The sequence below is a fragment of the Moschus berezovskii genome, chromosome 9 (genome assembly GCF_049115385.1).
Source record: "Moschus berezovskii isolate FMDL1 chromosome 9, NW_MosBer_1.0, whole genome shotgun sequence".
Lineage (NCBI taxonomy): Eukaryota > Metazoa > Chordata > Mammalia > Artiodactyla > Moschidae > Moschus > Moschus berezovskii.
Genome location: NC_142468.1, coordinates 76,276,903 through 76,298,390, shown reverse-complemented (window position 1 = coordinate 76,298,390; position 21,488 = coordinate 76,276,903). Strand labels below are relative to the sequence as shown.

Here is a 21,488-nt window from a genome sequence, read left to right as displayed (position 1 = left end):
GTTGGAGAAGACTCTTGAGAGTCCCTTTGACTGCAAGGAGATCAAACCAGTCAATTTTAAAGGAAATCAGTCCTGAATATTCATTGGAAAGACTGATGCTGAAGCTGAACCTCTAATACTTTGGCCACCTGATGCAAAGAACTGATTCATTGGAAAAGACTCTGATGCTGGGAAAGATTGAAGGCAGGAGGAGAAGGGGACAACAGAGAATGAGATGGTTGGATGGCATCATCGACAAAATGGACATTATTTCGATCAAGCTCTAGGAGTTGGTGATAGACAGGAAGCCTGGCGTGCTGTAGTCCATGGGGTCGCAGAGTCGGACACGACTGAGCAACTGAACTAAATAACTAGCAAGGTTGAGCATCTTTTCATGTGCTTTTTGTCTGTCTGTATCTGTCTTCTTTGGAGAAATGTCTATTTAGGCCTTCTGCCCATTTTTTGATTGAATTTGGTTGGTTGGTTGGTTGGTTTACTCCTCTCTCTCGTTTTCTGTTATCTTGGTCTCATCTCCTGATATACCTGATGGTTTTTTAATGAATTTTGGCTTGGCTGTTGATAATGTCATTTTTCTTCAAAAAGGATTTACTTTTGCCTCTTTTAGTCAGAATCAGAGATTGAGTTGATTCACTCCTTTGCCTCGGACTTTGTGAGGCTGGCCTCTTCTCCATCATCCCTACTTCTAAGATGTAGTCCCCAAGGGTTTCATCTAAACGTCTTGATTTTCCAGGACTCTTCTTCACCCATGGGCTCTGAACTCCCATTTTTGTCCACCCAGTGCCATAAGACTAGTGGAAGGTCTCAGTCGTTTTACAACCTCCTGGTTATTACTTGGTGCTTAATTTTTCAGTCTCTCAGTATCACTTTGGAAACTAACAAATGCCCCAAAGGGAAAGGCAGTTCTAAATGTTAGACTCACCTCTTTGTGCTTTTCTTCAGCCTGGGAACTTTGTCCCTCACAACCTCACTGCCTTGGTAACTCTCTAATGTCTTCAGGTAGATTGTTTGGGATGGTGGTGGGGGAATGTTCCTAGTTGTTTTCTGTAAGAGCATTGATTTCAAACAAGCTGTTTACCACTTTTGGAAACTTAACCTGTATTTGAAGTTGAATATTTAGATATTAAAAGTACATAGAGCATGCCTTGTTTGCATTACTGTTATCTAGGATGACAGTGGATGAGATGGTTGGATGGCATCACCAACTAGATGGGCATGAGTTTGAGCAAGCTCCGGGAGTTGGTGATGGACAGGGAAGCCTGGCGTGCTGCAATCCATGGGGTTGCAAAGAGTCGGACACAACTGAGCAACTGAACTGATGATTGATGATATCTAGTACTGATTACGTACTATAGGATCCAGGCAGTCATAGGATCATTTTTAATATAGAAGTTCACGAATGTCAAAAGTAACACTATTTCATAAAACATTCAGCTGTTCAACCAAGTTTAAAAGATCTACCAGATTGATTTTTTATTTATTCATGATTCATTTCATATCATGTTCAGTTCAGTTCAGTCAGTTCAGTCGCTCAGTCGTGTCCGACTCTTTGCGACCCCATGAATCACAGCACGCCAGGCCTCCCTTTCCATCACCAACTCCTGGAGTTCACTCAAACTCATTTCCGTTGAGTCGGTGATGCCATCCAGCCATCTCATTCTCTGTCATCCCTGTCTCCGCCCACTCCCAATCCCTCCCAGCATCAGACTCTTTTCCAGTGAGTCAATTCATCGTTGTCATATCATATTAGCCACTTGCATTTCTTATTCTCCCCCTCTTTCCTGTTTTCCTACTAGGTGGTTTTGTTCTGGTTAATTTGCAGAAATTCTTTGTATGTAAGAGATAGGCTCTTTGCCTGTATGTGCTACAAATGTTTATCACCAACAAATATGGTTTGTATGACTGCTACATTTTAGGGTATTTTTAAAGGTCTTTTTTTTTTGTAACCTTTCTATGGTCCTTTTAAAATACCAGTATTGCACAAATATTTATGAAGTATCCACATATAATCACAATACATATATGTACCCATGCACTTATATATCCACATGCACAGCCAGACGAGACCTTATTAATTCAGATCCTTTATATCATACTTTTGGGAGATCAAATTGATTTGCTAGTGACTAATGATTGTGATTTTACCCTTTCTCCTGATAAAGACTGATGTTCTTTGTCTGTTTTACCTTGAACTTGATCTTGTCAAGTGTTAGATGCTGGAGGTTTTATCTTTGTCTCTTTAATTTGGAATTCTTCACTTCTTTTCCCCCTCTTTTAAGTTAGAAGTAAAGAATGGATTCTATGGTTAAATAACCTGAGAGATACCATAGGAGGAGGAAGTGGGCCTGTACCTGAATCTTGAAATATAAATAGGATATGAATGGGTAGAAGTGTATGGGTCTTTCAGACAAGGGAGAAGGATTAAAAGAAAAATGAGGATAGGATAGGATAGAAAATGAAGTATGTTCAAAATGTGAAAAGAGGCTGACTCTGGAGCAGGAAGTCTGAAGAAATAGGAAGTAAATGTGCATTAATGAGGTAGGACCACATTTTGGAGGATCCTGAAAGCTAGGTGGAGAAATAATTCTTTGCTTATAAATTGGCTATCCCTATTGCAAATAATCAGGTAAGTACACGTTTACAAAATAAGCCTTGTGTCAGGCTCCCTGTGCAGAATCATCTGTCAAGCTTGTTTATCTTGATTCATTTTCTTTATTCCGAGAGCTCATGCTCATTCCAGCCATGCGTCGTGATTCACATTGACTAATATAAGGCACATCCTTTGCGTTTTATTTTGCATCTGCCATTCTTACCAGGTGATTTTTGGAGTGATGGTTGAGGTTGGTAACCTCACTTCAAAGAGATATTTTAAGTCATCATATTATGGCTCAGTGGAGAATTGCTTTCCTTCAGTTCTGGTTTTCTCCTTCCTTTTCTACTTGCCTACCCCCAAAATCATACATATCAGTTTCCTTGCATACATTATGCAGAGAGATGAAAATATGCTTAAAATGGGTAGATGGCCATGTCTGCAGGCCTGGACTGTTTAGTTGTTTCTCAAGTGTGTAGGATGGTGGCTTAATGAGAGTTGAATAAAACAATGAATACAGCTGTCAACAATATTTTCAAGTGCCCCTTACACACAGATTGCTGTGGAAAGATATGGACCAGGACTTTCTATCGAATGGTGTCACCAAGTTTGGGATGGTCAGCTCTTCAGAAATGACCCTTTTCCTTCCAAAGGGAAATTTAGAGAACTGAGTGTTCGCCTTTGGCTTTGATATAAAGTTGTATGTTTTTTTCTGTTCCCAGGGGACTCCTTCTCACAGTTCCGCTTTGCCGAGGAGAAAGAGTGGGATGGTGAAGCTTCATGCCCCAAACAGGTAAGGTGAAGCTTTGTGTTGAATGTGGGTTGGCCCTTCTCAAGGATAAAGACCAGCATCTTTCACACTGTTGTTTAGGCGGAGTCTTCGCATAGAGAAGAGTCTAGTACTTCGTGTACAGTTCAGTCTCAGTTACCTAAATTGCTCAGAAAGTTTTCAGGGAGCTTAAATTTTACAAGTTCTTGGACCTGGAGTTGACCTTCGTACCAGGCCACTGTGTGAACTCCTCATACGGTTCATCTGTGACTCTAGTTCGTACAGACTGGGTTGCAGGGCTGGAGATTATGGTTATGATTTTGAGTGGATTACCTTGCCGTTTGGCCTTTCACTTTTTCCCTTTCTGTGAAAATTCCTCTTAGAATTAGTTGAGAATTCCGTTTTTTTCTCCCACACTGTTTTTGGTATTACGTAAAAGAATCCTTAACTTTGTAGTTTTAAATAACTCTTTTATCTATAATTAGGAGCAGAAAACTGTAAAATAAGAACAAGTATCACAGTCTTTCAATGAATCCATAAAACCCACACACTTTATTTTCTTTGTCTTCCTGCCATATTTTCTTCCCAAAGGAGTTTTGATGATTCTCCAAGCAGGATTTCACTGATTCTTTTCATATGAGAGATGACAGGTATTCTCACCCTTTAAAAATGCACAGAGAATGAATGAGTGGTGGTTTGGCATATGCTCCCCAATCCCAGGGCTAGAGCATACTGTCTGATACAGTGATCAGTGATCTGCCCACAGCTTCAGACAGGAGACCGAGCCGCAGACTTGATGGGTAAGGTGTGGTCCCTTCCTCCCCATTCTGCTGTCAGCTCAGTACACACACAGTAGGTGACTTGCACTCCCAGGTGGACTGGTGTTATGTTCAGTTATTTGGGATGGACATTGACTTTTCAGAAAGACTGAGGGGAGGGAAGTGACTTGTAAAATAACTGCCTGTCACTTTACAAAGAGTATGTATTACAACATAGAAAAAGTTGGAAATTAAAAATATTTGTTTTTCTTGAGTCTGTTTGGGATGGACCTGAGCAAACACATTACTTTGCCTACAAAGGTCCGTCTAGTCAAGGCTATGGTTTTTCCAGTAGTCATGTATAGACGTGAGAGTTGGACTATAAAGAAAGCTGAAAGCTGAAGAATTGATGCTTTTGAACTGTGGTGCTGGAGAAGACTCTTGAGAGTCCCTTGGACTGCCAGGAGGTCCAACCAGTCCATCCTAAAGGAGACTGGTCCTGGGTGTACTTTGGAAGGACTGATGTTGAAGCTGAAACTCCAATACTTAAGCCACCTGATGCGAAGAGCTGACTCATTTGAAAAGACCCTGATGCTGGGAAAGATTGAGCACAGGAGGAGAAGGGGATGACAGAGAATGAGATGGTTGGATGGCATCACTGACTCGATGGACATAGGTTTGGGTGAACTCCGGGAGTTGGTGATAGATAGGGAGGCCTGGCTTGCTGCGGTTCATGGGGTCGCAAAGGGTCAGACATGACTGAGCAACTGAACTGAACTGAGTATGGTTTAGAGTTGTAGGACAAGTTAAAAACAGATTAACGGAAGAATTTAATGAAAGCCAAATGGCTCTCATTTCGACTCCTTTGAACCATGTTGGCTAAAAGAGAACGTTTTAGTTATCTTAAGATTTTCAGATGATTCTAAGGTTCTTCATTCATCAAAACACTGAGCACTTGTTCTTTATTATTTATTTTATTCAGTTCAGTTCAGTCGCTCAGTCGTGTCCGACTCTCCGCGACCCCATGAATCACAGCACGCCAGGCCTCCCTGTCCATCACCAACTCCCGGAGTTCACTCAAACTCATGTCCACAGAGTCGGTGATGCCATCCAGCCATCTCACTCTCTGCCGTCCCCTTCTCCTCCCGCCCCCAACCTTTCCCAGCATCAGAGTCTTTTCCAGTGAGTCAACTCGTCGCATGAGGTGGCCAAATTATTGCAGCCTCAGCCTCAGCATCAGTCCCTCCAATGAACATCCAGGATTGATCTCCTCTATTAGATGCCTCTTATTCAAAGATGAATGAGACAAAGCTCATGCTTGTTCACTACCCTAGGCCCCTTGTCTTAGCATAGTGGTAGATGACATGTGGCAGATGATCAATAAATATTTAGGTGATAAATGAAAAAGAATGTAACATAAGATAATTGGTATAATAAATGAACATAATATGTTGGGAGAAATCTGCTTTGGACTGACAGTGATTGAGAGTAGGAGCATGGGATGAAGATCATTTGAATGGGCCTTGGTGGATGAGTATGGTTCTGGTAGGTCCTCTCTGGGGAACAACAGGAGAATGATAAGATCTGAAAGACCAGGCCATGCTCAGAGTTGGGAGCATAGCTGGACTGTGGTATTCTCAGAAGAAGAGGCTTCCAGGGTAGGTTTAGGCCACTTAGTACCAGCAGTTTGGTTTTCATTTTCATCTGGGGGCAGTTTAGCGTGTGGGTAAGAGCATAGCCTTCAGAGAGACACAATCCTGAGTGTAAACCCTAGTTGTCATCTGTAAAATGGAACTAATCATTAAGTATAACTCAGAGTTGTCATGAGGATTAGATTGGGTTATAAATAAAAGTTCTTCTGTGCAGTTCCTGACACATGGGAAACACTCAAAATTAGCCTTTATTACTACTGTTACTTGTATGCGGGTCAGGAAGCAACAGTTAGAACTGTACATGTAACAACAGACTGGTTCCAAATAGGAAAAGGAGTACGTCAAGGTTGTATATTGTCCCCCTGCTTGTTTAACTTATATTCAGAGTACATCATGAGGAATGCTGGGCTGGAAGAAGCACAACCTGGAATCAAGATTGCCGGGAGAAATATCAATAACCTCAGATATGCAGATGACACCACCCTTATGGCAGAAAGTGAAGAGGAACTCAAAAGCCTCTTGACGAAAGTGAAAGAGGAGAGTGAAAAGGTTGGCTTGAAGCTCAACATTCAGAAAACAAAGATCATGGCATCTGGTCCCATCACTTCATGGGAAATAGATGGGGAAACAGTGGAAACAGTGTCAGACTTTATTTTTTTGGGCTCCAAAATCACTGTGGATGCTGACTGCAGCCATGAAATGAAAAGACGCTTACTCCTTGGAAGGAAAGTTATGACCAATCTAGATAGTACAATAAAAAGCAGAGACATTACTTTGCCAACCAAGGTCCGTCTAGTCAAGGCTATGGTTTTTCCCGTGGTCATGTATGGATGTGAGAGTTGGACTGTGAAGAAAGCTGATCGCCGAAGAATTGATGCTTTTGATCTGTGGTGCTGGAGAAGACTCTTGAGAGTCCCTTGGACTGCAAGGAGATCCAACCAGTCCATTCTAAAGGAGATCAATCCTGGGTGTTCATTGGAAGGACTGATGCTAAAGCTGAAACTCCAATACTTTGGCCACCTCATGCGACGAGTTGACTCACTGGAAAAGAGTCTGATGCTGGAAGGGATTGGGGGCAGGAGGAGAAGGGGACGACAGAGAATGAGATGGCTGGATGGCATCACCGACTCGATGGACATGAGTTTGAGTGAACTCCAGGAGTTGGTGATGGACAGGGAGGCCTGGCATGCTGTGATTCATGGGGTCGCAAAGAGTTGGACACGACTGAGCAACTAAACTGAACTTGTTCACAAGCGTATTGTTTAGCAAGAAAACAGAAGTGGCTAGATTGGACCTCCACAATTTGGGGAAGGAGGGACTGAAGAGGTCAGAGGTTGGAGGAGGAACAGCAGTGGGAGGATATTGTGTTGGGTAATGGGAGGGGATGTGTGCTGACAGCGTAGGGCCATGGCAGGGAAGACAGCTCACTGATGGACGAGGCTGCGTGGAGGACGAGGGAGACAGGAGACATAAGGACAAGAAAGATTGGCAGAGGCTCTGAGCTTCCCAGCATGATGACGAGGTGAGCAGTGACAACTGATGAAGCAAAGAAGGCAGTCCTGACCATGAGTGTGTTGAGTTGAAGTACTGGTAGGACATGTCCCAAAATGGATTCATCACTTCGCCATCAGAACTGCCTTATGTCCCACTCCACTCCTCATTTGGTTCTCTTTATTTTTGCTTACTTGATAGAGAAAAAGAAGAGGAGAATCTGTCTATATATCTATCTTCTACCTATCTGTCCGTCTACCTACCTGTCTGTCTGTCTGTCTGTCTATTCCTCATGTGCTTCCCTGTCCCCAGTGCAGCTGGTGACATGAGGAAGCAGAGCTGAAGAGGTGAAGCCCCTGACAGGAGAGCGCCCAGCACCGTGGCTGTGGCTGGCCTTCACAAGTCTGTGGCTCACGGGCAGGGTGAAGGTGATGTGGCCTGGCAGTCAGGGTCCCTGCTTCAGCCATGTTGGCCCCATTTCTTCAGGGGAGTTGGTCCCTTCGATCCCTGAGTGAGGTTTTTCAGACCTGGTCTTTGGACAGTGTGGGAACACAGGAGGAGGGAATGTGTGAGGTGGGAAGAGAACTTTGTAGGGTGAAAAAATAGGCCCATTACTTTTAAAATCATCTGAGGCGCTTTTTTTTTTTTTCTTTTCATTTTGCTTTTCAGTTTTGTTGACTAGTGACTTGTTTATTCCATAGAACTTCCTCAAGCATTAGCAAACACTGGGTGACACGTGGTGGTTCCTGAACACCTGGCTCCTAACAGCGTATATGCCCTCCTTCACTTCCCCCCAGGAGTGCAGTTCTGGATGGGACTCTGTACATGGAAGGCATCCCAGCTTACTCCTAAGTATTGCTTGATTTGGGCACTTCCACTGTAAAGTGCCCTTGAGTCCCCACATGTGGACAGTGAGTTCTGTAGCTACCAAGGAAGGTATAATGGTCTGATTAGAGGCTGTAAGTGGAGTTTTAGCTCACTGTGCCCTTCCAGCATCCAAGACTGCAGAAGAGGAGGCACCAGGTGGCCAGGCTTCACACACGCTCCAACTGTGAGTGGATATAGCGTTGGCCAGGTAGGTGTGGAAGCCGGGCACTCCAGGCACAGTTAACCCACACAGTTAACCCACCGATTACAACACGGAGCAAAAAAAAAAGCTAATTCATGGTGGTTATTCCAGCCAAACCTGTTTTCAAATTCACACTTTACTATTACAAGGAGTTCACTACAGCTCCCTTTTATGTCGAAGGCATTCAGCTTTAGCTCTTTAGGGGACAAGCTGGTGGCAAAAGGGGAAGTCTTCTTAGCCAGTGGCGTATGATGATGGCAGGTTCTAGGCCCTGGGACTTCTACAGGGATACCAGGAGAAACCACTGTGCTGGGCTGAAGTGTCATGAGGGCCTCATGGAGACGGCACCCTGCCACCTGGGCCTGGGGTGGGGGGTGGGAATTAGAGCCATGGGGGTCGGAGCAGCCAAAGGTCTGTCACTCAGGACTCAATGCACGAGCATAGCCTGGCCATTCCTAACGTCTCACAGACTTCTTCCTTGTTATCAATATACCTCATAGTGTGTCGCGCTCGATGTGAAAGCCGGGAAGAAGTTTGAGCACTTGTAGCTAGAAGGCAGCGCGTCTCGGTGGCCCTCCTCTGGAGACCTGAGAGTGGTTAGCAGCTCTGAGTAGTTGGCAGGCATGGTGGGTAGAGCAGGGGGTCTATACGTGGTGTCTTTGCAGACACCTCAGCAGTGGGAAGGGTGAGATTTCTGTTTTGTAATGAGGCGATTTACTCGTGTGTTACACATTCAGGATCACATTTTTCTAGTGCTCTGAGAGGTTTTCTTCAAACTTCAAAGGCTGGCCGTGCTGGCCTTAATGAACACTGGGTGTGCCGAGTGCAGGACTGAGGCAGGGCCTGTGTGTGTACTGAATTTCCTGCTCTCCTGAAAGAGCTTTATTTTCCTCCATCCTGTTCCCTAAATACTATCTTTCTCTATTTTTACATGTAAGTTTCTCCCTCCCCCGCCCCAGGGCAAGGGGCCACATCTGGTGCTGCCGGCATCGCTCCTCTAAGAGCTAGCCATCTTCAGAAACTTTCAAAAGGGCAGCTGAAAAGCCGTATTGCATTTTTCGATCCCTGTGTACTTCTGTTGTGAGGCTCAGGAGTTTGAGTGGGTCTGGATTTAGTGCTGGGGCTCTACTTGAGAACACCAGGAATGACTCCCTACCTCCAGTCATCATAAACCCATCTACCCAAGACATCCTTATAGTGGGTTTGAGACTCCATGACCCCTGGGTTTTCTTCTCTAACTTGAAGTCCATGATCACAGCAGAAGGCACAGTTCTACCTAGACATGTGACAGTCCTTGGTGGATGATGGTATGGTGGTTGTGGTGATTTCATCCACCTTTTAGTTTTTCCCTTCTCTTCCATGGCCTGGGTACCTGGAAGCAGCTGTTAGGAGTCATGAGATAATCTGGAATGCCTTCTCAAACACAGTCAATCTGTGAAGGCATTGCCTGGAAGGGGCTTTGCACCTGTGAATGGGAATGGAGTCCCAGGGAGTTTTAGTGTTGGCCTCACACATAGAGCTGTCAGCTGGAGGGTAAGTTTCCATCCCCCTGATTTCTGGTTGGAAGAGAAATATATGCACATGGACTCCTTTGGCTGTGCCTGTCAGCCCCAAGTCACTGTCGAGACAGCTCTTCACTGCTCTCCCAAAGGGCCAGCCATCTGAATATGGAGGAGGTGTCCAGTTATGTTTCATTAAATGCTTAGAATTTTCTCTGAAATTCCAAGAACATCCACAGTTTCCAGGTTACCATGCAGTCTTTTTTTTCCCTTTGGCCATGCAGTGCCGCCTGTAGGATCTTAGTTCCCTGACAGGGGATCGAACCCATACCACCCCTGCCTCCGCCCAGTGGAAGCACAGAGTCCTAACTGTTGGACCACTGGGGAATTTCCATTCCATACAGTCTTGATTCGAGTGATTGCTACCCTGCTGCTACTCTGACCACCTGAGCTGCGGCTCAAGAACGTGGTTCTGCTTATTTTCATGCAGAGATGATAGTAATTAGAACCATATCAGGTGTGATTTATGATCGGATTACTCCCAGATAAAAGTAATGGAGGATTTATTTACAGTTACTACTATCATCTTGTGCCCTTTTATTTCTGAAAGGTCATATGTAATCATCTTGATTGATCAGTTTCTCTGTTTTCTATAGAATTCAGCATTTTATGTGGACTGTGAGTCATTGGTTCGAGCCCTTCAAGAATTGCCTCTCTCACTCCGACTCAATGTTGCTGCTGAATTGGTTCAGGTAAGAACCCTGATGACATCTTGAGGCTGGTATAAATTAGGGCAGGAGAAGAAGCAAACTGAAAAATATCTCCCTGCAGGATGTCTCAGAATCAGCTTTTCCTCTCAACAGGCTGAGGGTTTTGTATCAGAATTTTTTAAAGTTTTGAGGGAGAATGAAATACTTTTCAAAGTTTTTATCCTGTTTTACTGATATATTTGGAACATTTTCAAGGATAAAATGTAATGGAATTGCATGAAATGTCAAAGTAGAGTCTGGCTTGTGTTGTACCCAAAATGTTTATGTGCCAGGCTCTGTGTTAGGCACTCAGGTTACAGGTCTGAATAGACAGACATGGTTCTTGCCCTCATGGAGCTTAATCTGTTGGGAAAGAGGGGTATTAATCAAGTTATCAAATTGCACTAAGTCCTATGAAGGATAAGCACCATGTGCTGTGAGAGTTTGTAATAATGAACCTGATCTACTTTGGTGTGATGTAGGAATGACTTTTCTGAAGAAGTTACAGATACACTGAGAGCCAAAGTATAGGAAGATTTGAGTTGAGATTTAAAGAAGGGTAACCCAATCAGATCTGTAATAGCAGTTCTAGTAATAATGATAACAATAACAAAGAACATTCTGGCCGCAGAATGGAGAGAAGACTGTGGGACTGGGGTGGGTGTGTTTATGGGGAAGTCTGCATATGCACATCCATGCAAGAGTCGAGTGGATGAGCAGAGGCGAATTAAGTGGCTCTTGCCCTGTTCAGGTGAGTAATACTGTAGCCTGGACCAGCAATGGTGGGGAATTGGACTTGACCAAGAACTGAACTACAAAAGTAAAATTAATAGGATCTGGTGGAATACTGGTAATGGAGCAGGAGCAGGCAAAGAATTCTTCTAGGTGTTCCAGCTTGTGCAACCCAGTGGTAACTAGTATCAGTGAGGCTTGGACAGAGTATGAGTTTGTTCTGAGATTTCAAAGTGAAAATAATAGTAAATCGAATGTAGAAATTTATAGTTCAGAATTAAGGGCTAGAAATGTAAATGTGGGGGTTACAACCAGTGTAAGGTAGGTCAGAGGAGCCACTGAATGGGATAAGAGAGGAAGGCCCCAACAGCTAAAGCAGAGGAACTTGCAAGTTTCTTTGAGACTTGACTGGCTTTTTAACTGAAACCCTGCTGCTGCTGCTGCTAAGTCACTTCAGTCGTGTCCGACTCTGTGTGACCCCATAGACGGAAGCCCACCAGGCTCCCCCATCCCTGGGATTCTCCAGGCAAGAACACTGGAGTGGGTTGCCATTTCCTTCTCCAATGCAGGAAAGTGAAAAGTGAAAGTGAAGTCGCTCAGTCGTGTCCGACCCTTAGCGACCCCACGGACTGCAGCCTACCAGGCTCCTCCATCCATGGGATTTTCTAGGCAAGAGTACTGGAGTGGCTTGCCATTGCCTTCTCCGAACTGAAACCCTGGGCAGTACTAAATAGAATCTGAACAACTAAAATGATCAGTTTTGTTCTACAGACGAGTATGATGCCAAGCTTAAACATCACCATGAAATGGTTACCCATCCAATTGCCGTTTCTATGGCACTTAACTTGCCTCAAATTTAGGGCAAGTAGAATTCAGGGCTGGGGGACACTTTGGAGCTGAGAAGTAGAAAGGCTGGTATTTGCCTCTGATGGGGAATCGCCCTGGGGCTTCTTTAGGCATGTCTGGGGTTGTCTAAATGATAGGGCAAGTGTTACTTTTCCTCTGGGTGTCCAGAGATGGTTAGAGTTCGGACATACTTGGTTTGGTCCCACACAATGAGGAATGGTTAACAGGACCTCATTGGGGTGAAGGTGGTGGGGACCCCAGGACTGAGGAGAGAAACGGGGGAAAGTGTTATGAGAAATCCAAAGTGAAGGATGGCGGGCCTTAGGAGGAAAGATGTAATCACAGGAACTTTGAAAACCTGGCTAAATAGTTTTAAAATACCATCCCTCCCCCGTTATGTAGAGCAGTTATTCTCAACTGTGTTTGTACCTTACTCACCTGGGGGCTGAACAAACAAAAACAATGCCGGACAGCCATTCCAGACCATGTGAGTGATTATGAGATTAGAACAGGGGCCCAGATCCCAGCTTTACCCTGCACACTGACAGTGCTGGTTGAGTGTTCATGTCTGAGGCTGTACTGGCTTAAAAGCCCTGAGGACTTATTAGCAAACTGGATCTGCTCAGGATGCTTAAATGTACAAGTAAGGGGACAGTGGCTCCAAGAGCAGCTGAACCTCCTTTTGAACCTACCCAACTGCTCCCAGGCTGGTCACCCCAGGCTTCCCCCAGAACTGTGGTTCTTAGTCTTCTATATTACAGTCACCTAGGGGGAGGGTCTAACTCTATTAAATTACAACATGTAGAAGAGTGCACATGTAAATCTTTATAACCATGGAATCACCATCTAGATCAAGAAACAGAATATTGCCACCACCCAGAATCACTCCCACCCCACCCAGCCCTGACCCAAGGCAGTACTTCCCTAAAACCACTATCCTGACTCCTAATATTCAAGAGTTAGTTTTGCCTGTTTGGGGAGTTTTTACAAATGTAGTCAGAATGTTTTCTTTGGTGTCTGGCAATTTTTACTTACGAATGACCGTTAGAAACATTATTTTTCTACTTAGTGAATTTGTCCCTTCACCTCTGTATTTGTGCATTTTAGTACAATGAACAGATCTGATTTATGTGTTATTCCTCAGTGCTTTTTACAGACGTCTGCCTCGTCATGGGCTTAAGTGTGTATTCACATAGACCTGTGGTTCTGTCTGATATCAGGCCAGTGGTGGGAACACGTGGGCCTTTTAATTTCAGCTCTAATCTGGTTAGCACAAGGCTCAGGTGGACTTAGTGGGGAGGTGTCCCACATTTACCCCTATTAATTAGAAGGCGTGCTGGGGCAAACCTGGATGGAGACACTTTGTGACCTTCCTGTCTGAACTGAATTTCCTACTCTACAAAGTCTGATGGCTTCCTCTGCTTTAGTTCCTGCTTAAGCAAATAGGGCAGGACTCTCAGTTTTAACTCAGATATTGTGCTTCTCTTTCAGACTGCCCTTCCTTTAGAGCTGCCTCAGGTGAAACCGAAGAGAAATAATGATGGCAAGGGACTAGGGATGCAGCTGAAGGGGCCCTCGGGGCCAGGAGGAAAGGGGTCCCTCTCTGAGATGAAATCCACCACCGCTGGCTTCCCCATGTGCCCGGGTAAAGATGGCCCAGGACCGGGTCCTTCCAGGGGTTCTCAGAACACCACTTCCCTGCTGCAGTTGGCAGCAGATCATTTGGAGGAAGAGCTAGATCTGCTGCTTAATTTAGATGCACCTGTGAAAGAGGGAGGTGACATCTTATCAGACCAGACAACTCAGGACCTGGAATCAGAGAAAACTGGGGAGGTGGTCCAAGAAGAAGCAGGTACGGTTTTCATTGTATTCCCCACCCATCTTCTTGATTCTGGTGTTTTTCTGAGAATAGCTTCACCTCCGTCACATCCCCACACATCGTTTTCGGTGTCTGCCATCGATCTGGCCTCGTGCACTGACATCTATTTCTGTGCTCACATCTCCGCTTCCCCCTGAGCTGACCTTTCTGACATCGCTCTCACTCGATAATACTGGCCTTCCAAAGCTGCTACCTGCCTGACTGCAATCTTAAACCTGGGGCTACAAATGGAACTCATGCTATAAAAGGCATTTAGAGCCTTGTGGCCTCAGCTGTGCAGCAGCAGACCTTTTAATCGACTGTCTGAACAGGCCTGTGGACCAAGTCCGTATGCTTCTCGCTTGCTATTCCGCTTTTGTTTAAAGAGGAGGCGAGTTCCTCACATGCCCATTCTGCGAAATGGTTGCCCATCTGACAGGGAGAGGCCCAGTGACTGCCCTGGCCATACACTGCTCTTAGGGCCCTCTGATGGCTTTCCAGGATCACTGTTTAGTAAAAAGGAAACAGAGCTATTGGTCTTTAAAAAGAAAAAAGATAAAAACCCTCATGAACTGTGAGATTCACCATTCAAATAAATAGAAGAGAAAATCTACCCCATTTATGAATTTGTTTAGGTATTAGTGGATCTTCTTAGGGAGTACGACAGAATGTTTCCTCTTACAGGGAGCAAAGTAACAACTTGGTTGATTTCTCGCATGGATCAAACCCCAGGGAAGCATTAACCCTCAATTCTGAGACTAACGTGAAGTTGTTAACATTGCGTTTATTTTCTTAGAACCTGCAAACCCATCTGTGTTGGAAGAAAAGAACGTGGCCTCGGGGCAACCAAGCATATCCAGAAATGTTACAGAGGAAGAGCTTGAAGACTGGTTGGACAGCATGATTTCCTAATGACAAGGAAAGAAAGGGGAAAAGCGAGAGGGAAAAGAAAAGGAAAACGGCCTGAAGCCAATTTTGGTTGCCCTCTAAGGGTGCACAGGCCGAAGGCTGTCCTAGAACAGCTGGTTTACAAGCACGGCCCACGCCCATGTGGCCATCATGCTTAGCACAGTAGATGCCTTCCTCCATGTTCAACAACATCTGAAGTAGACATTTAAGAGGCTCACTACATTTGTTCTCTGGCTTAGTAACTGAATAGACGTCTTAAGGGCAAGAGATGTTTCGGGCCTTGTTTCCAGTTTCTTCCTCTCTGTGTTTACCCAATAGCAGGTGCTGCTGATGAAGAGAGTTAAGCCACCAGGCATGCATTTGGCCAAAATAAAGAAACACTGGTCTGTAGATTTTTTTTTTTCTTTCTTTCTTGTGTGGGGAGCTGTGGGCTATTTGTTACTCCCATGTCCCTTTCCCTGCAGTCACAGGGTGGCTGGGAATCACCCAGAAGATGGTTCGTTACAAGAGGCCAAGCCGTGGAGTAGAGTGTATGACTTTATTGCGGTGGGCACTTCATGTTACTTGAGGAGATTCACCTAAATAGAGCAGCTCCACTACTTACAAGGGACCATAAAGCATTGCTCAGTTTGGCTTAAGGTTGAGATTTTTTTTTGAATTTTCAGTACAGTACTTCTAATAACAGCAATTGATAAGCTGTTACTGAAAAAAAAAATCTTATGAATAACTTTTCAAGTGCAGTTTCATAAAGTAAGAGATCAACACAACTAATTAATGGAACTGTCCCTCTTGAACATAAACATAAAAAACTTGCATAGCTATATCTAAAGAGGTTTTTAAGGCACTTAATCAATATTTCGGTGTCGACAAAGTGGTTTTTTTTTTTTTTTCTTTTTCTATTTCTTTAACTGCTTAAAGCTTTTCAAGCTGATTCTGGATACATTCACTAGCAAGTACCATGGGAAAAATTAGACTGCAGTTAAAATGATTTTTTTTTTTTTTGTAGCTCAGGCCATGAATCACTAGTGGCTACTGTCACATGGCATTCAAATGTTTAAAATTCCAGGTATTATGAATCTAAAACTTCCTACATCTCCAGCCCTTCCCTCAGTGATGTCATCCCAACATACTAGTTAAAACTGAAAAACGTGAAGGCTTTCCACTAGAGTTTCCTTGATGCTGTGCCATCCTTTTAACATTTTGACAGGTCATCTCCCACAGTGTAAGTCCATTAGGTACAAAAAGCCAAGTCAATTCCAAAATATCACAAATGTGTAATGAACTCTTCCTTGTACGGGAGGCCTTTAGGAAATGTCACTTTTCCAATGTGTTGCAAAATTGTAAAAGAAGGATTTTATTGACCATCCAGGATATGGTGGAGGCTTCTTTCATTCCCATTTATCCAAGCTGATCTTCGTATTGTTTCCGGAAGCAGTCACCAGCTGGGAAGAAATCCCAGCACCTTTCTTGGTACATCTTCCAGACATAAGATTCCTGAAATAGTGAGAAGCAACCACAGTAAGCTGAAACCCAATTTATTTTCCATCTCTGTGTCTCCCTTTGGGAATAACTGATGTGGATAAGTATGAGGCCCAACTGGCATGTTCTTTCTTGCTCTATTCCTAGCCACCCCCCAACCCAGGCTATTTTGGAAGCAAGAAGTCATTTCTCCCTTCTCCTGACCACCACCTTCCCCCACCACCATCCCAAACAAAAAACCCACAGTGAAACCAACACAATGATTGCCACTAAGAATACTTAAAAGATTTAGCAGTGAGTTGATGCCACATCATTTGTAATTGGGAGGAGGCAGAATGTATGATGAGAGAGCACTGAGTGCCACCAAGGCAGGGGCCAGGAGAGCCAAGGCTCCATACGGATGCCAGTTGCCTCTAAGTGTCTGAGCCATGAAGTTTTCCTACAAAGCCAGTAGTGTTTGAATACTCGGCAACCTACCTTTCCCTCCCCCTGTCCTCTGCCTTTGTTTCTTGTTCATACTTAGTCACAGAATCCCTCTGACGCACTGTGCCACATCCACCCCTTTGCGGCCCTGAGTCACCCACACAGGAGGTCGCTGGCATCCTCGTGCTGTCTCTCCCACCGTTTTACTCTGCCGCGCCTGCTCTTTGCTGCACCGCCCACTCGGCTTCACATTGCCTTTTTCTCCGTTAACGTACTCCCCACCTCCAGAAGGAGGTTATTCTGCTCAGAAGCAGCGACCCTAAGGGCTTGGCCAACGCCAGTGTGTGCTGGGAAGGATAACCAGGGGGCCTTTTGGAACACATGGGAGTTGGCTTAAAATTTGACTTTGTAATTCACAGAGAGATGGTATAACAATGCAGGAAGCAGTGGGGAGATTCGCAGAAGAGACGGATGGGGTCGTTTCTCTACTGAGTTTTGACTTAGGAAAGGGAAGCTCTAACGCAGGGGTGTGACTCTATTAGATATTGAACTTGCTCACCTGTCCCGTGTGCTCTGTCTCATCTTTATTAATCAAATACATGAGGAAGAACCTGGAACAAGGAAAAAAGCTTTAATAACCGAGAGAAAGACAGTATTAGATACTTTGGTTAGAAAACTAAAGTTCATTTACTCAAGTGAACTGGGGAGAGGATCAAATACATTGTTTAGCATCATGTTGACCACTGTAGCTTTCAGAGTTGGGGAAACGTGGTACAACAACAGACACCATTGTTTTCTAATAATAATATACATAAATCTCAAAATGAGCCTTTCTGTGAAAAGAGATCCTTTTTACTATCACCAAACCTTGAGCTAAGATCACTTCTGAGGAAGCATTTGTAGCTACCATTTTATTGTTTCTAAAAAATTCCTAATGTAAACAATAAAATGGTAGCCAAAACTCTAACCATATAATTTTTAGTTGGCCAGTTTATTCTCTATATAGGAATGAAAAATTGAAATCATGTGTATCTCAAAGATACGTCACAGAAAAGTATTGATAAAAGTATTGACTCTCATTCAGTTGCCCTGATTTTTCCAGAAGTGTAGTGTAGTTTTGTTTTTTACAGACAACGGAGGTAGGCCAGTGTAGTTTCACTTGCTCTAACCAGGAGGCTTGTGTCTAAGGTTTGAGTATGTCTGGAACACAGAATCATGGGAGGCTGGGGCTGGCCTCTCGGCTCACGTTATATAATCTCAGAGATATCATCCAGGGGAATCAGCCTGTGCCCTTCAGGAAAACGACCGTGAGGCTGGTGAAAGGAAGAGAAAGCATAAATAGCATCCTTGGGGGGGTGAGGAGAGCTTAAGCCCCAGATTTTGAGTTCTCCCAGGATATTCTTAGGTTTATAGTCTCAGATTGTGGCCCACAGTGAAGCAGTAACTACGTTCCTTCTTCCTTTTATCAGACTAAGAAAAGAAACATTACCAGTATTTTGTGATATAGAACATTATTGCTTTCCTAGTACATTTAATTCACAAAGCACAATTTTCAGGGGTGGGGGGAAGTTTTAAACATGAAAAAGACTGGTTCTCTCTCCTCAAGCTTGCTAGTGGAGGGGCACAGATAAATAACACTATTATGTACAGAGTGCCATGGGAAGTACCTTCAAGAGTCCCAACTGTTCTCTATCCACGGGCCTGAGGTGAGCCACAGGCTCACCTTTTCTAGAAGTACATCCATCCTGATCACCTCCATGAAGATGCAAACAATGATGAACACTCATGGTTCGAGGAAAGGTGTGCCCAAGTGATTTTTTTTTTTCAAACCCGTGTTTCTGTCTTAACTCATTTTAGCAAAAAGACATTGTTACTTCTCTTTGACAACAACCTCCCTCAGTGGCGAGGCCCATTCTATCCTAAAGAAAGATTAGGGTTTTCTAAACAATAAAGGGTAGACACAGAGGGGAAGGGCCAGGCCAGTTAGCAGAGCCCAGCAGTTTCTTTTCTTGAAAATAATGATCACTTAGAGAATCTGAATTGTCAGGTGATGTATATTCCCTACAAATTCTGTAAGTTTCCTAGGCAGTTTGTGGCACATAACAGACTCTGAATACCTTCTGCCCGAATGAGATATTTATTATTTACCTACTGGGTGCCAGGCCTCAGGTGCTGGGATCCAGCAATGTGAAAACACACACATCTTAAAGAAACCCAGCCTGGAAATTAACCCTGGAATCCAGCATCGTGCAGGCCAGGGGCCGCCTTGATAAGAGCAAATAGGAATTGGTGGGGAGGAAGGCCAGCTGCAGTGGGGAGTGAGAGAAACTGGAAGCTGTGAACAGGCACACTTTTCCATTTTTTTCTGGAAGAGAAGGAAAAGTGGGGCCTTAGCCTTTTTTCTTTGTTTAGGATTAAAAAATATAAGGTTCTAGGAAAAATCCCCAAGAGAAAACCTGCTGGAGGTGATAGGACCTTGGGAAGGGATGGGATCTAATTCCAGGTAGAGAAAGCAGAAACAGTCTGCACACATCTAGGAAGACAGGAGAGGCAGGGTATATGGCAAAGATACGGCTCATGGGAACTCCTGCAAGTTCTCTCCTAATTGCTCCTGCTTTCCAGAGACCAAGGAGGAAAAGACATTAGCAGAGCGCGAACTGTGAGCCGTAAACTGCATTTAACCCTCAGCTCTTCCCCCAGCCCTGTCACCTCCGCTGACCAAGGATACTCACAGGTAGTTGGCTAAGTTGTGCTCTTGCAGGGTGTGTGTTTCAAAACCATGAGGGGTTGTGTCAAAGTAGTCATTGCCAATCCCACAGATGAAACATTTAGTCTGGGAAGAAGAAAAGGCATGAGTAGGCGTGACATTACAGGCAGTTGGGAAAAGGGTGATGATCTCTAACTGAATTGAGAGAGACTGAAAAATATTTCCCTTTCGTGCTTCAGGCTGTTAGTCACCTACTCCACAGCATCACATAGCTAGCTTCTGGCTCACGGAGGGCACCTGCTCTCGCCCAAGCATGGGGCATGACAGAAGCAGCAGGTGGGAGGAGGGCAGGGCACAGAGGGTGGAGCAGAAATGCCCAGACCTGGTGGATGGGCACAGATAAGAGGACAGGCATGGAAAACTAACTTGGGTAGTAGTTTTGCCTAGGGCTGAGGAATAGCAGAACCTATTGTTTAAAAAATCCATTTGCTGTGAGATACAAAAACGGAGTTGGGATTAGTAGAACGGTAGGTACCTCCATATCCTCTCGTACTTGTTCCTGCTGGTCTCTCAGCTCCCCAAAAGCATCAATAATAAGACCTGGAATTTTAAATATGAAAACAGAATGCTTTGCATAACCTGTTTAGTAGTTCAGAGCAGAGGCCACTTTGTTTAAAAAATAAGGGGAATTATGAAGCTGAATGATACAATTAAACCCAAATCAGAAAAAAAACAAAAACAAAACCCACTTGTGTTTTCAGATGCTGCATCCTGGTTAATCATTTTTTATGGTTCCTCTTACTCCACCTCTCTGCAATATTGGATGCTAACTACTCACTCCTCCTTGACTCTTTCTTCTCATCCTTCCTTCCTTGTCCTACTGTTTGCTGGGCTGTTCCTTTTCTGTCTTCCTTATCGGTTCTTCCTCTTCTAGCCCCTTAGACACTGATGTGTATCAATCGGGGTTCCACCTCAGCTTCTTTGCTTTTGTTTTTGGGAAATCTCTACAACCACATCTTCAACCACCACCACTAATGGATCCCATTTCTTTTATTTTTTCATTCATTAATACTTATTTTATATGTCCCTATGTAATATTTTTATCCTATACCATTCCTGATTTGTTTCCTAAAAGACCAATTAGAGTTAACTGCTTGTTGGTCCTCAACACCTGTATGGCTCATAGGTCTCTGGAGTTGGCATGACTTAAACTAAATCTATCACCATCGTTCTCTAATTCCTGACAAGCTACTAACTAACATACCAGTACCTCTCTCTGTGAAGAAAGAAAAAACATGTCACACTCTCACAGCTCCTCTTTCTGCTCCTTCCCCACCCCATTGCCTGGGAGGTAAATGATCAGGGCAGAAATCATGAGGGCCCATACTAGCCACAGGAGATATTTAGGAAGTAGAATAAGATGGAAATGATCAATTCAGATTTGGCAGTGAAGGAGGGTGGTCCTCTGCAAGGATGTTCAAGTTTCTTGTATCACTGCCTGGGTATATCTTTGGCCTTCTATATAGTAGATGTCTAGAAATGCCTTGTTTGAATTAACAAGTAAGTGAATGCACACACCTCTTTACATAAAACAATTAAGTGACAGATGCAGAAAGGTAAAGAGAACTAGACTGAGCCCCGTGTATACAACATTACTGGTAAGCATACCTTGGATAATGGCTAGCAGGATGACAATGACGAAAAAGAAGAAGGTAATGTCAAAAACGATGCGATACATTTCATAAGGGTCCCCAGCAGGGTCTTCAATTTCATCACCGATGCCACCTCCAGCTCTCACTCCCACATACATGTGGAACAGGTAACACTAGAGAAGAAAAATCATGGCAGTTTGAGTAAAAGCTGCAGAGTTTCGTTTGTTGTTATGGAGATGGTCTGATCATTCATGTAATTAAAAATATGACAGCCCTGAGGCAGGAGAAGGGTACGCTTCACAATAACA

At 44.1% G+C, this 21,488-nt stretch overlaps 2 protein-coding genes across 4 annotated transcripts in view; one reads left to right on the top strand and one right to left on the bottom strand.

Moving 5' to 3' along the window:
* The window catches only part of AVEN (apoptosis and caspase activation inhibitor), a 195,029-nt gene extending 179,720 nt beyond the window's left edge, over positions 1–15,309 (top strand). Inside the window, exons 3-6 of the mRNA XM_055435556.2 lie at positions 3,310–3,380; positions 10,482–10,577; positions 13,644–14,004; positions 14,807–15,309. Of these exons, the coding sequence (XP_055291531.2) occupies positions 3,310–3,380; positions 10,482–10,577; positions 13,644–14,004; positions 14,807–14,922 (644 nt within the window). The 3' untranslated portion in view covers positions 14,923–15,309. The remainder of the gene's footprint in view (positions 1–3,309; positions 3,381–10,481; positions 10,578–13,643; positions 14,005–14,806) is intronic.
* A 34-nt stretch (positions 15,310–15,343) lies between these two features.
* RYR3 (ryanodine receptor 3) overlaps positions 15,344–21,488 on the bottom strand; it is a 569,645-nt gene continuing 563,500 nt past the window's right edge. For all 3 annotated transcript variants that reach the window (XM_088839832.1, XM_088839833.1, XM_088839834.1), the window contains exons 99-103: positions 21,197–21,353; positions 20,064–20,128; positions 19,554–19,654; positions 17,381–17,432; positions 15,344–16,413 (exon numbers count right to left, since the gene is read on the bottom strand). In XM_088839832.1, coding sequence (XP_088695958.1) covers positions 16,318–16,413; positions 17,381–17,432; positions 19,554–19,654; positions 20,064–20,128; positions 21,197–21,353 — 471 coding nt within the window. In that variant the 3' untranslated portion in view covers positions 15,344–16,317. The remainder of the gene's footprint in view (positions 16,414–17,380; positions 17,433–19,553; positions 19,655–20,063; positions 20,129–21,196; positions 21,354–21,488) is intronic.